The sequence below is a fragment of the Panthera onca genome, chromosome E1, assembly GCF_046562875.1.
Source record: "Panthera onca isolate mPanOnc1 chromosome E1, mPanOnc1 haplotype 2, whole genome shotgun sequence".
In the NCBI taxonomy this organism is placed as follows: Eukaryota; Metazoa; Chordata; class Mammalia; order Carnivora; family Felidae; genus Panthera; species Panthera onca.
Window position 1 is genome coordinate 37,070,624 of NC_138352.1, and position 13,750 is coordinate 37,084,373.

Genomic DNA, 13,750 nt, shown 5'->3' on the forward strand with positions numbered 1-13,750 from the left:
AGATTCAGGTTAAACATTTTGGGCAGGAACATTGAATGGTGATGTGTTCTTTGTGTATATCACAGGCACAGGTAAAATTAGGTTTGGTCACTTGGTTAAGGTGGTGTTCATAGGATTTCTCTAATGTAATAGTACCTTTTCCTTTAATTGATAATAGGTAATCTTGGGGCATCTGGGTGGCTCAGTCAGTTAAGCATCTGACTTTGGCTCAGGTCATGATCTCACAGTTTATGAGTTCAAGCCCCACATTGGGCTCTGTGCTGACAGCTCAGAGCCTGGAGCCTGCTTCAGATTCTGTGTCCCCCCCCTCCCCCACGTGTGTGTGTGTGTGTGTGTTTGTGCGCGCGCGTGCATGTGCATGCCTCAAAAATAAACATTAAAAAAAAATTTAAATAGGTAATTTCTATGGTAAATGTGAAACTGGGTAAATGTCCATTTTCTCCCCAACAACCTTTTACCCAGCAGTTTAGCATCCATTGATGATTCTTCCTTGAAAAAATTATTCTTTAAAAAAGAATTTTTGTTTTTCATTTTGCTTGTTGTAGAGAGAGAGCGTGAGCAGGGGAGAAGACAAAGGGAGAGAGAGAGAATCCCAAGCAGGTTCCATGCTCAGAGTGGAGCCCAGTGGCTGGGCTTGATCCTGTGACTCTGGTGTCATGACCTAAGCTGACATTAAGAGTCGATGCTTAACCACCTGAGCCACCCAGGCGTGCCTGAAAAAATTATTCTTAGGACAGTTGCCAAATTTTAACATTCTATTATTTCTTTCATGTTTATTGGCATTTTTTTAAATGACATAGAAGAGCATTCTTCCCCTCAACTTATTTTTTTAATCAGTATGTTTTCTTAATCAGTAACAAATACCGTTTTTAGTACGTCTGTTTTAATCTAGCCATTGGTCATTCATTTTAATGTCCAAATTGTCACAAATTTAGTCAGGAGGAGGCCCTCCCAACAGGGTCCTATATGTCTTTTTTACTTTTATTTATTGTTAGTTTTTCCTTATTTTTTGAATAGTAAGATATTTCAGGCTTACATTTTCCCTCTCTACTTCTGCTCTGGAATTGGCCACTTCAAAGAGTTTCGATCCCTTTTAGTGGAGGAAAAGTACTTTACACACCAAGATGTGAGGAGTTAGATGTATAAAAATTCTTCTTATAATCTCAGAGAAGTTAAAGTCTCCTTAAAGAATGACTACAGTTCAAAAGCCATAGAGAAAAAGTATGAAATAGTGAGCAAAATTAAAAACTTACTCTGAAAACAAAGAGGTTGTCACAAGCTAAGTCAAAAACGACAAGAGGAAAGTAATTTCAACTCATACTATAGAGTATGGCTGTTTCACAGCACAACAGAAGAATGAGCAAAGGATAAAGATGTTTACAAAACAATATATGTGGTTCTTAAACATTTAAAAGATAAGACATCTGAATATAAAAGTACACTGAGATGTCATTTTTTCACTTACCAGTTTGGCAGAGATCAAAAAACTGATAAAGCACTGTTGATGAGGCTGTGGGAAAAAAGGGCCTCCTCATGCATTACAGGTAGGAGAGTAAATTGGATTGTAGCTATCAAATGTGCAACTATAAAATAGGATATTTTGTAGCCATGTAAACGCATGAGGGAAGCTTCGTTTCAGTTTAGAAGTATGTGAATGTATTACCTATTCAAATAAAAATAGTTTTGTAAAATACTAAGTTAAATAGCTTTGCTGATGTACTGTCAAAGAATAGATACAAGGAGCATAGCATAAAGACAAAAACTGTTAAGTCTCAAAATCATTTGGTGTTAAGATCAGACTTAGAGACAGACTACCTGGGTTCAATTGCTAGCTCTGTCTACTTCCTGTGTCATCTTAAGGCAAGCTACTTAATCTTTCGGTGCCTCAGTTTCCTCTTCTGAAAAGCAGAGTAATCTACTTTATGGAGTTGGGAAGGTTAAATGAAATGTTAAGTCTTTAAAATAGTGCCTGGCACATAGTAAGCACTCAATAAATGTTAGCCGTTATCATCTAACAGAATTTTCCCAAGACTGACGAATAGAAGCCAGATTGTTGCTGTATACAATGAATTATTGAGCATGGTTGAAGAATGGTGTTTAGGGTAGTAGTGTTACCAGTGATTAAGGTATGGAAAAAAATATATATAAACCTTACATACACACACATACATGTACACACACATTAAAACTACACTGTGAATATGGGCATTAATTATTTGTTTCAGTTGGTATTTCATTCATCCATTCATGAAATGTTTATTGAGCACCTATATGTGCCAGGTGCCCCCAGGATCGTGTAGTTATCAGAGTCATAATCATCAAGTTTATTGGTCATGATGAATGAAAGTGAAGAATTCTAGTTCAAATATTTTCAATAGTTAGAAATAACAGAGGCATAATTCTTAGTGGTTCCCTAAGGCAAGTATTGTAACACTGTTGTTATCCTATTTTTTTAAAAGTATAAAGCTTACACTTGTGCTTTATACTTAATGTTTAAAATTTACCAAGTTTTGAGACTTGAGGCATGTATTATACTTTAAATGTTTAAATTTATATCTGAGTAGCTACAATAATGAAACAATTCTCTAGTAATAATAGTTATTAGTGCAAATCATTAAAATTGCTTTTGTCAGGAGTGGAGAGTAGGTATATTTCAAAAGCTTGTTGGGTATGTAAGCTAGTTTATAAATCTAATAAATGCTTTTTAGTATAAATCTAAAGATGTAGATTTGTGTACTTACAGTAATACACAGGTTACTTTAAAGTGTATGTGTTTGTCTAACAGGCGCTTACAGCTTTTAGATGGGGAATATGAAGTAGCCATGCAGGAAATGGAAGAATGTCCAATAAGCAAGAAAAGAGCAACATGGGAGACTATTCTTGATGGGAAGGTATGGAATACTTAGAAGGTGGAGCACGTTATAGTTACGAACTCCCATTTTTTTAATCGATGTGTTCTTTCCCAAATGCAAATTCTTGTTGGAAGTAACAAGTTCTTTGTTTTTATACCTTAAAATACACAAAGTAAAAGTTACCTAGTCAGAGTATTAAAGGAAGGCGCCGTCCTTGGAGCCAGACGGCCAGGTTCAAATCTCCATTCCAAACTGTGTGGCGTTCTGGCAAATTATTTAATCTTTTGTGTCTCAGTTCTCTCATCTGTAAAATGAGGCATAGAATTGATACTTAATGAAATAATGAAATATGCTTACCACTGTGCCTGGCATAAAATAAGTGCTCAATAAATGTTAACTATTTTAAATCCCATTCATAGTAACAGCAGGCAACATATGATGACCAATTTATCAAGAACTTAGATGAACCATACTTAAAGTAACTTTTCTAAGAGACTAAAAAGAATAAATAACATTTCTTGGGTAGGCAGACTCAACAAAATAATGATGTCGTTTGTTTCTAAATATGTTAGGTCAGTGTGCTATCATGAGCAAAATCCCAGCAGTTTTTTAAGCCTGAAAATTAGTTTCAAGTTAAAATAAAACAATTTATAATAATACTAAGGAAAACTGTGGAAGTTTTCTGAGAACGTTTACTTAATAAATAGTAGAACATAGCATAAAGGTAAAAAAAAACCCAAATTGTATGGTATAATAAACAGGAATAGAAGTGCTGATTACTGAAGCATAGTTTTAAAAGTTTCATGTACATTTGGACTTTAATCTGTGACAAAATTAGTATTAAATCTGTGTGGGAAAGATGGACTATTCATTAATTGTGACAAAACTGGTCTCTAACCATTTGGAAATAAACACAGACCTAATAAATTCCAGAAGTCTCATAAATGAAATGTAAAAACTAACACTACGTAACTGCAGAAAAAAATGGTAAATATTAATATAATCTTAGTGTGAAGAAAGCCATTGTATGTATGATGCAAAAGCTAGAAAGCATAAAATAACTAAAGGTGGATCGTTTCTAAAACTGCAAAAATCTAAAGTTTAAGACAACGATAGGCTGGGGAAAATGTAATATACAAAAAGCTAGTATTAAGAATGTGTAATTTTATAAATCAACCAGAAAAAAGATAAGCTATCTAATTAGAAAAATGGGTAAAGAACAATCAGGCAATTCTTAGGGCAGCAAATATGGATGGCTAGCAAGCTTTTAAAAAGATATTCAACCTTATTAGCATTCAAAGACACATAAACTCAGAGATCTTATTTTAACTACTGGTTTGACAATTAAAAAGATTGACAGTTTCTAGTTGGAGGTGTGAGGACGCATATTCTCAAATAATGCTTTAATGTAAGAGTAAGTTGGGACACCCTTACTGGAAGGCAGACTGGCAATATGGATGACATTTTAGATTGTGTATGTAGGCATTAGCAATTAAGTCCAGTTACTCAATTTTGTCACAAGGTGTAGTAACTGGTTAACTGATAAGTTGTAGGTAACAGGTCCTGGCAAAATTTTTAAATAATGAGAAATTGGAAGTACCTTAAATCTACAAAGGTAGACATAAAAAGAACAATACTTTGATAGGATTTCCATGGTATTTAATTTTTACTTAATAGTATACATATTCCTACTTTTTCTAAAATTAATAGTGGTTACCTCTAGGTGACGGAATTTTAAATTTTTATTTTTTTATGCTTATCTACAGTGTTTGAATTTCATGCAAGTGTTCATTATGTTTTAAGTTTCTTGTTTAAAGTTCTTATTCACAAGAAAATAAGAATTATATATATATGAGTTGATGGTTTTTGCCAAGAAACTAAAGCAATATGAAATGAGCATCCTTCTAAAATTGGAACATTTAGATTTGGTTCTAACTTTTAAAAGTGTTGTGGTATTCTTTTAAATAAATGTCCCATAATTTACTACACCAATGCTATTTTAATGGGTAATTCAGTTATCTTAAATTTTTTTTACATTTTCACAAATGTTATGGTAAATATACTAGTATATGTATCTTTATGCGTTGTAAGTATATTTACAAGATAAATACCTAGATGCAGACTTAACTATTTTAAAACTAGTTTATAAAAGCACACTTACTTCATTCCTGTCTAAAATTACAGTTTTAAGAGGACTGTTTGTAATAAAGATGTAGGAGTTTAGGCTTGTATGGCAGTAAAATATACAGGAGCCCACTGAAGGTTTCTATGGAATAAAATGAAAGTAGTCTTTCAGAAGATTATTTGGTCTCCTATATATGAATTGAGAGGTAAAAAGAAGCAGGAGAGCAGGTGAGATACTGTAGTAAAAAGGTAATAAGGATCTATACTTGGTGATTATGTAAGAGAAACAAAAAGAAAAATATGGTCAAATGTAATTCTAAAGTTTTTAGCTTAGGATCACTGGTAGAATGACAATGCTGGGAACAAAAATAATTATGCCTGGGAAGGAGAGAAAATAGATTCACATCTAAACATATTTTTGGTTCAAGGTGACATTGATGTCATCCAAGCAGTAGCGTCTCAGAGGCAGTTGGAAGTATATGGGGTTAGACCTCAAGCACAAAGAATTGAGGATCGGTTTGGGATCATCAGCCTAACAGGCAAATCCTTGACGATAGGTGAGAGATTAGGGCAGATGGCTAAATGTTAGCTGGGAATTAAGGGAGACCAGAAGGGTCGTTTTATAAATGATTTGAGGTTGAGGAGGAAGGCTGATAGTTCCGGGTCCCAAAACCCAAACAGGAGAAACAAGGACAGCTATCATTGAAGCTGAATAAGTCCAGGAAAATTTACAAATTGCCATAATCGTTCAGTTTACAAAAAGAAAGTAGTTGGTCATCTAACAGAGGTTGCAAACTGGCAGGCTTTGGTTACCACGGTTTTTTTTTGTTGCCTTTAAAGCCATATTCCATTGATTGCCAACATGTAAAAATACGAAGATTTCCCACGCAAACTTGGATTTCTGACTTTTGAAAAAAATCTGAAAATGTGATGGTACTGGGCTTGTGTTTGCACATCGCAACAGTTCATCTGTTGCTGTTAAGTGGCTCTTTGTACACAACCTGAGCACTCCAGTACTACAGTCTGTACAGCGCCACGGATTTGCTTTATCTGCCTGGCCATATCTGTAGGCATTTAGGTTTTCAAATCCACGTTAATTTATCATAATAAATATTGGGAGGCGCTTTTTCTCCCCTATGATTTCTTTCATTATATGGAATCTTCACTCTTCTCCTATGCTTTGTTTTTTAGAGGCTGCCTCCATTTGAAACATTTTCTCAGGGACCTACATTGCAGTTCACTCTTCGTTGGACAGGAGAGACCAATGATAAATCTACAGCTCCTATTGCCAAGCCTCTTGCCACTAGAAATTCAGAGAGTCTTCATCAAGAAAACAAGCCTGGTTCAGTTAAACCTACTCAGACTATAGGTAAGAAAACATTGCTGTCAAAATAACACTTTGCATAGGTGCCTGGCTGGCTCAGTCAGAAGAGCATGTAACTCTGGATTGTGAATTTGAGCCCCAACTTGGATGTAGAGATTACCAAAAATAAATAAACTGTAAAAAATTACAAAATAATGCTTTACAGAGTTAGGACTTGGCTTTGGATTAATTTGTTTGCCTTTTGTGCTAATAATTATTCTTTTAGAAATCTCAGCAGTTCTTTATGTTTTCTGCCAGATATGTCTGAGAATTTTGTGGCTCTTGTTTTTAATGTTAAAAGCCTGATGGAACATATAGTATATATATATGCCATGTGTTACGGAACGCCTCCAGATGAGGTCTAGAGATAGCCTCATGTCTATTTAGAACACGTTTTTCCAGTAAATACATTTCTCAGAAGCTCATGAGAAAAACAATTAGTTTTTCTAACTTTTTAGATATTGGAACTGCAGCTATATTAAGGGTTTTGGAACTGTATGCTTTTTATAATTCATGTAGAGATTTGTATATGTTATAGAATTGAATTCAGTATTTCAGAGTGTTTTCACAGTTCTAGGTGTGGATCATCATAACTTGAATTTTATCAGGTTAAATTTATTTATTTATTTGTAATGTTTATTTATTTTTGAGAGAGCACAAGCAGGGAAGGGGCAGAGAGAGAGAGAGGGAGAACACAGAATCTGAAGCAGGCTCCAGGCTCTTGAGCTGTCAGCACAGAGCCTGACGTGGGGCTCAACCTCTTGAATGGTGAGATCATGACCTGAGCTGAAGTCAGAGGCTTATTAACTGAATGAACCACTCAGGGTGCCCCTTTACCAGGTTAAATTTTGCAGTCAATTTTTAGAGGAAAAACACTTCTTTTTTTTGTTTTTTGTTTTTTTTTTTTTTTTTTAAATTTTTTTTTCCAACGTTTTTTATTTATTTTTGGGACAGAGAGAGACAGAGCATGAACGGGGGAGGGGCAGAGAGAGAGAGGGAGACACAGAATCGGAAACAGGCTCCAGGCTCCGAGCCATCAGCCCAGCGCCTGACGCGGGGCTCAGAGCCTGACGCGGGGCTCGAACTCACGGACCGTGAGATCGTGACCTGGCTGAAGTCGGACGCTTAACCGACTGCGCCACCCAGGCGCCCCAAGAGGAAAAACACTTCTAAATGAAGTTAATTCTGCTGAGTTAAGGCCCAGGTGCAGTGTTCTGTCATCTTGTACCTGCCTGATAGGAACACTGTCCTTGATTGAGAGCATCTATGTGTTTTTGTCTAAGTCTGTTTAAAGAAGACAGAAGGTGTAGGACAGTTGTCTTTGACATTGACCCCTCATGTCCATTTATGGTGTGCAAGTTACTGTTAGAGTCCAAGAGATATAAGAAGTGGCCTGTGTCAGGGCAAAGATTTCCCGAGTAAATTGTGGTCTGGGTACTTCTGAAAATACTCTGTGGCCAGTCTGCTAGGTAAAGAGTTTCAAAGAAACTGAGAAAAAAAGTTTCATACAAAATTGTACATATGAAATTGTTCTGTCAGGGAAAATAAAAACATTTTAAGTCTGTAAAGAAATAGAACAAAATTATTGATGGCCATTATCTTTTGGATTTGCAATGAAATTAATACAATCATTTTTAATTTAATTTTTGTTAAACTAACACTTAGTGGAAGTCTGCTCACTGCTGTGCATTGAAAATACAAAGACCAGTCAGAACCACACTCTGACCTTCAGAGTGCTTAAAATACTGTAGTGACTACATATAATTATTTGGGGTACTTTTATAATGGTTTAGAATGTAAGAGGTGGTTTTTAATGGGGAAAAAATGGCTCCTGCCAGTAAAGACCTTAACTGATTAGGGGTGCTGGTTAAGGAGATTGTTCCTATAATCATCACATGAGGATGAGAACAAAAAGCGTTTTAAGTACCGTAAGTAGAATTCTTTGAAACCTTTCATGTTTAATTATTTTCACAAGATGCATTATTTCACTTTTTATAAGCAGGTATTTGCATTAAATATAAAAGTATGTATTTTCAGCTGTTAAAGAATCATTAAATACGGACCTACAAACAAGAAAAGAAAAAGATACTTCAAACGAAAACCGACAAAAATTAAGAATATTTTATCAGGTAAACATCTGGCCCTTCATTTTGAAGTAATCATGAAACACCTTTGTTTTGCACATCACGTCTGAAATATTTTGCATATTTAAATGAAAGAATGTCTCTAATTTGATTTTCTTTTTAAGTCGTTTTAACTATTTTTAAAGGGGATGATGAAACAATATCTTGAGATGTTTAAGTTGGAGATTTGCTGTTTTTTGTTATTTTCAAGTTCCTTTATAACAACAACACGAGACAACAAACTGAAGCGAGAGACGACCTACATTGCCCATGGTGTACTCTGAATTGCCGCAAACTTTATAGCTTACTCAAGCATCTTAAACTCTGCCACAGCAGATTTATCTTCAATTATGTTGTAAGTAACTTTTTTTTTAACGTTTGTTTATTTCTGAGAGTGAGGGTGAGCAAGGGAGGGGCGGAGAGAGAGGAGGCCGAGGATCCGAAATGGGCTCTGTGCTGACAGCAGAGAGCCAGATGTAGGGCTCGAACTCCGCGAAGCGTGAGGTCATGACCTGAGCTGAAGTCGGACGCCTAACTTAACTGACCGAGCCACCTAGGCACCCCTTTTTTTTCCCCTACCAGTAATATATAAGACAGTCTGACTTTCAAAAATTGTGCTTTTTTTAGGAGTACACTTAGCATGTTGAGCACCAAGTAATGTATAGAATTGTTGAATCACTTTTGTACACCTGAAACTAATATAACACTGTATGTTAATTATATTGAAATTAAAACATGATAAAATAAATTTCCCTTCTGCAAAAAACACCAAAATCTTTGCATTTGATGGATTGCTTAATGCATGAATTACAGTGATTCAGTTTGTATATATTTGCATATTGCACCTATATTGACACACATAATCCTCACACCAGCTCTTTGAATTAAGTGGTCATTTCTTTATTCTTGCTCAAACAAGAAATAATTTGTACAAAATTACCAAGCCAGTGAATGTCACAGCCAAGATTTTAACACAGATCTTCTTGAGTCCAGATCTTCTGACTTCCCTTTCACCATGCTGGTATGTGTAGTTTATTTTAGTTTTCAAAACATTAAGAACCCACTAGTACTTTTTAAAATAAATTGGCATGTTAGGTGTTCAGGGTAGGGATAATTAATATTTCCTTATTATAAGCATCTTGCCATTTTTCTTACAGTATCATCCAAAAGGTGCTAGGATAGATGTTTCTATCAACGAGTGTTATGATGGCTCCTATGCAGGAAATCCTCAGGATATTCATCGCCAACCTGGATTTGCTTTTAGCCGAAATGGACCAGTAAAGAGAACGCCTATCACACACATTCTTGTGTGCAGGTAGGTAAAAAGGTCATACAACAAAAGTTTATCCTCTGACTTTTATTGATGATGGTGGAGGAACAAAGGAGAGCCAGACAAAGCTACTATTTAGGTGGGAGTCATTATTGCAGATTGTTAGCTAAGTCTCTGGGGTGGTATACTGCTTTATAACCCTCCCCAGCTCCCACAGTGATTTTCTTACTTCCTCCTTAGAACTTTTTGCTGTGTTTTAAATGTTAATATCACGACTGCTCTAGTGGTTCGAGAGATTAAGGAGTTTTTCCAGTGGAAGTTACTATGTGCATACCTAGATAGGAAACAAGGAACATACTCTATTTGAGAGATGTGAAATAGAAAGAATCCCTGTCACTCAGTGTTCCATCAACATCTCTTTCCATTAGACCAAAACGAACAAAAGCAAGCATGTCTGAATTTCTTGAATCTGAAGATGGAGAAGTGGAACAGCAGCGAACGTACAGTAGTGGACACAACCGTCTGTATTTCCATAGTGATACTTGTTTACCTCTCCGTCCACAAGAAATGGAAGTAGACAGTGAAGATGAAAAGGATCCTGAATGGCTAAGAGAAAAAACCATTACAGTAAGTATTACTAGTATCACTATTGACTGTGACTTTAGAATCTTACGGATTTGTGTTTAAAAACTATTGTTTAATATGATTTAAAATCTTGACTTAATGTACAGGAGCTCTTTCTAAATGAAGGAATGTGGGAATCTGCAATTTTTTTATTATTATATTTTATTTAAATAAATTTTTTTAATGTTTGTGTTTGAGAGAGGGAGAGGGAGGGAGACTGTGAATGGGGGAGGGGCAGAGAGAGAGGGAGACAGAATCGGAAGCAGTCTCCAGGTGTGAGCTGTCAGCACAGAGCCCAATGTGGGACTCAACCTCTTGAACCATGAGATCATGACCTGAGCCACTCAGGTGCCCCCACAGGTTTTTTTTTTTTTTAAGATTTTATTTTCTTTTTTTATTTTAGAGAGCACATATGAGTGGGGGAGAGGGGCAGAGAATCTTACGCAAGCTCCACACTCAGCACGGAGCGAGACGTGGGGCTTCATCCCACAACCCTGGGATCATGACCCGAGTCAAAATCAAGAGTTGGATGTTCAACCAACCGAGCCATCCAGGCACCCCTAAAGATTTGATTGGATTTGATATTATTTACTTGAAGTTTATTTATTTATTTATAGAGAGAGAGTGTGAGCGGGAGAAGGGCAGAGAGAGAGACAGAGAGAGAATCCTAAGCAGCCTCCACAGTGTCAGCACAGAGCCCAGTGGGGCTCAATCTCACAAACTGTAAGCTGAAATCAAGAGTTGAATGCTTAACCAACTGAGCCACCCAAGCACCCCAAAGATTTTATTTTTAAGTAATCTCTACACCTGACTTGGGGTTCGAACTCACAACCCTGAGATCAAGAGTCTCATGTTCCACCGACAGAGCCAGACGGGTGCCCCTCCACAATTTTTGTAATTGTGTTATTTAAACAGTTATCAACTGGGGCACCTGGGTGGCTCAGTTGGTCAAGCGTCCCACTCAATTTCAGCTCAGGTCATGATCTCACAGTTCATGAGTTCGAACCCTATGTCAGGCTTCACACAGCATGCTTGGGATTCTCTTTTTTTCTCTTTCTCTCTCTCAAAATAAATCAACTTTAAAATAAAAAAATTTTTTTCCCGTTTTTTGTTGTTTTTTTTAATTTTTTTATTTTTTTAAATTTACATCCAAATTAGCATATAGTGCAACAATGATTTCAGGAGTAGATTCCTTAATGCCCCTTACCCATTTAGCCCATTCCCCCTCCCACAACCCGTCCAGCAACCCTCTGTTTGTTCTCTATATTTAAGAGTCTCTTCTGTTTTGTTCCCCTCCCTGTTTTTATATTATTTTTACCTCCCTTGTGTTCATCTGTTCTGTCGTAAAGTCCTCATATAAGTGAAGTCATATGATTTTTGTCTTTCTCTAATTTCGCTTAGCATAATACCCTCTAGTTCCATCCACATAGTTGCAAATGGCATAAAAAAGTCTTTTATAAATAAAAATGAAACAGTTACTAACTAAAGAAAATACAGGTTTTCTTCTTGTGATTTTGTATTGTGTTTTTATTTTTTAATAGGTAACTCTTTCGTAACTTAGGGTTTCCCTTTTAAAATTACTACTTAAAATAAAAGCTGTTTGATGTTCCCACTTTGCTGTGTAAGTAAGTTGTGGTATTAGTTACAAAAGTTCAGTTTTTTACATTCTCACAATTTTTTCTTAGAAATACCAATTCTGTTTATTGTGCACTTAATAGATATTTTTTCTTTCCTTTTTTAGCAAATTGAGGAATTTTCTGATGTTAATGAAGGAGAGAAGGAGGTGATGAAACTATGGAATCTCCATGTCATGAAACATGGGTAGGGTATTCCTAAATTTAAATATTCCATTTCCTTTTTGCTCTTCTTGCTACTTCACATTCTATAAATCTGTGTTTGAATCTTATTTAAAATTCCGTTAGCTTCGACATAATGTGCCCTAATCGTACTCTAATCCGAACTATTATAACTGCATAAGGGAAAAAGGATTTATGTAAGGAAGGTGTAACCTCTAACGGCATTTTTTATCTTTAATATGTCTTTTTAATGACCCAATTTTCATTTCTTTTATTGCCAAGGATTAAAAAGATAACATCCTGTGCTGTATGTGTGGAAATCCTGAAAATTACTTATCACAGTTATTACCATAATTTTAAAAATTGCTTAATTATGAAGAATAAGATATAAGTGGCTTTTCTGATTTCTTACTACCGCTCCATAGAAGTCAGGGTAGAACAGTACTTCTTGTGCCTTTATGGCTAAAAGCGTGTTCCACGACATTGCTTTTCCTACAGTTCTGTCTCCTTCCCTGTGGGAACTGTTTGCCCGTCAATACACGTTTTTTTTCTCCTCTGACTCCATTATTAGATCCTCATTTAAGGCTTTCTTCTATAGTACAAGCAGCCAAGGTTTTTTCATTTGTAATGAAATAAATGGGAAGGAGCACTTTTGTTTCTTTACTCCTGGGAGTGAAGAGGAATTGGTGCAGAAGTTCTGTCTAGCCCAGATGTCTAGGGTGCATGAGCCATAGCCTTTTTTTGTATATGGACTTGAGCTAAGAATAGTCTTCACATTTTAAGTGGGTTGAAAGAAAAAAAAAGAGGAAGACAACAGATCGCAAAGCCTAAAATGTTTCTCTGTCCTTTCATAGAAAATGTTTGCCTAGTCCGTGGGCTAGTCATTAAAACTCCATTGTGAGTAAAGTATGTATGTGGAAGTTTAGTGTCTATTTTTTCTTTTGTCCTGATATGCCAGTTTCAAGATAGAATTTTAGTCGTATTACTATATTGAGTTCCATTTTCATTCCTTGATCCAAATCTGCTAGAATAACAACTATTGGGGTTCATGATTTGCCAACATTATAAAGTGGCAGCTAGCTGGGTAAACTTTGGATTTTACGATATCTGCAGGCAGACTTTACAGACCTTGTTGAACTCACAGTTTCAGTGGGTAACTGAGCAGCCATTCTCCTGTTTGGTTTAATTTTATTTTTTCAAATTTTATTCATTGTGGGTGCACCCTGCATGCTTTCTACTAACACAACCACACTGTACCACATTTGTTGTGACATCTTCGAATCTTTTTTTTTTTTTTTTTTTTTTTTTTAATGTTTGTTTATTTTTGAGAGAGAGACTGAGACAGAGTGCTTCCTGGGGAGGGGCAGAGAGAGAGGGAGGGAGGCACAAAATCCAAAGCAGGCTCTAGGCTCTGAGCTGTCAGCACACAGCCTGACGCAGGGCTTGAACCCACGAACCGCGAGATCATAACCTGAGCCAAAGTCGGACGCCGAACCCAGGCGCCCCTCAAATCTTTTTTTAACGTGGCTTTTTTTTCTGTTGTATTGAGAAATAATTGACATATATCACTTTATAAGGCGTATCATATGATGGTTTGA

The 13,750-nt window shown here is 36.1% G+C and overlaps 1 protein-coding gene across 2 annotated transcripts in view; it reads left to right on the forward strand.

Annotated features, from left to right (window-relative positions):
• Positions 1-13,750, forward strand: part of SUZ12 (SUZ12 polycomb repressive complex 2 subunit) — a 44,512-nt gene that overhangs the window by 28,542 nt on the left and 2,220 nt on the right. For both annotated transcript variants that reach the window (XM_078437499.2, XM_078437498.2), the window contains 7 exons: positions 2,786-2,891; positions 6,168-6,345; positions 8,377-8,468; positions 8,674-8,817; positions 9,620-9,777; positions 10,161-10,359; positions 12,098-12,177. In XM_078437499.2, coding sequence (XP_078293625.1) covers positions 2,786-2,891; positions 6,168-6,345; positions 8,377-8,468; positions 8,674-8,817; positions 9,620-9,777; positions 10,161-10,359; positions 12,098-12,177 — 957 coding nt within the window. The remainder of the gene's footprint in view (positions 1-2,785; positions 2,892-6,167; positions 6,346-8,376; positions 8,469-8,673; positions 8,818-9,619; positions 9,778-10,160; positions 10,360-12,097; positions 12,178-13,750) is intronic.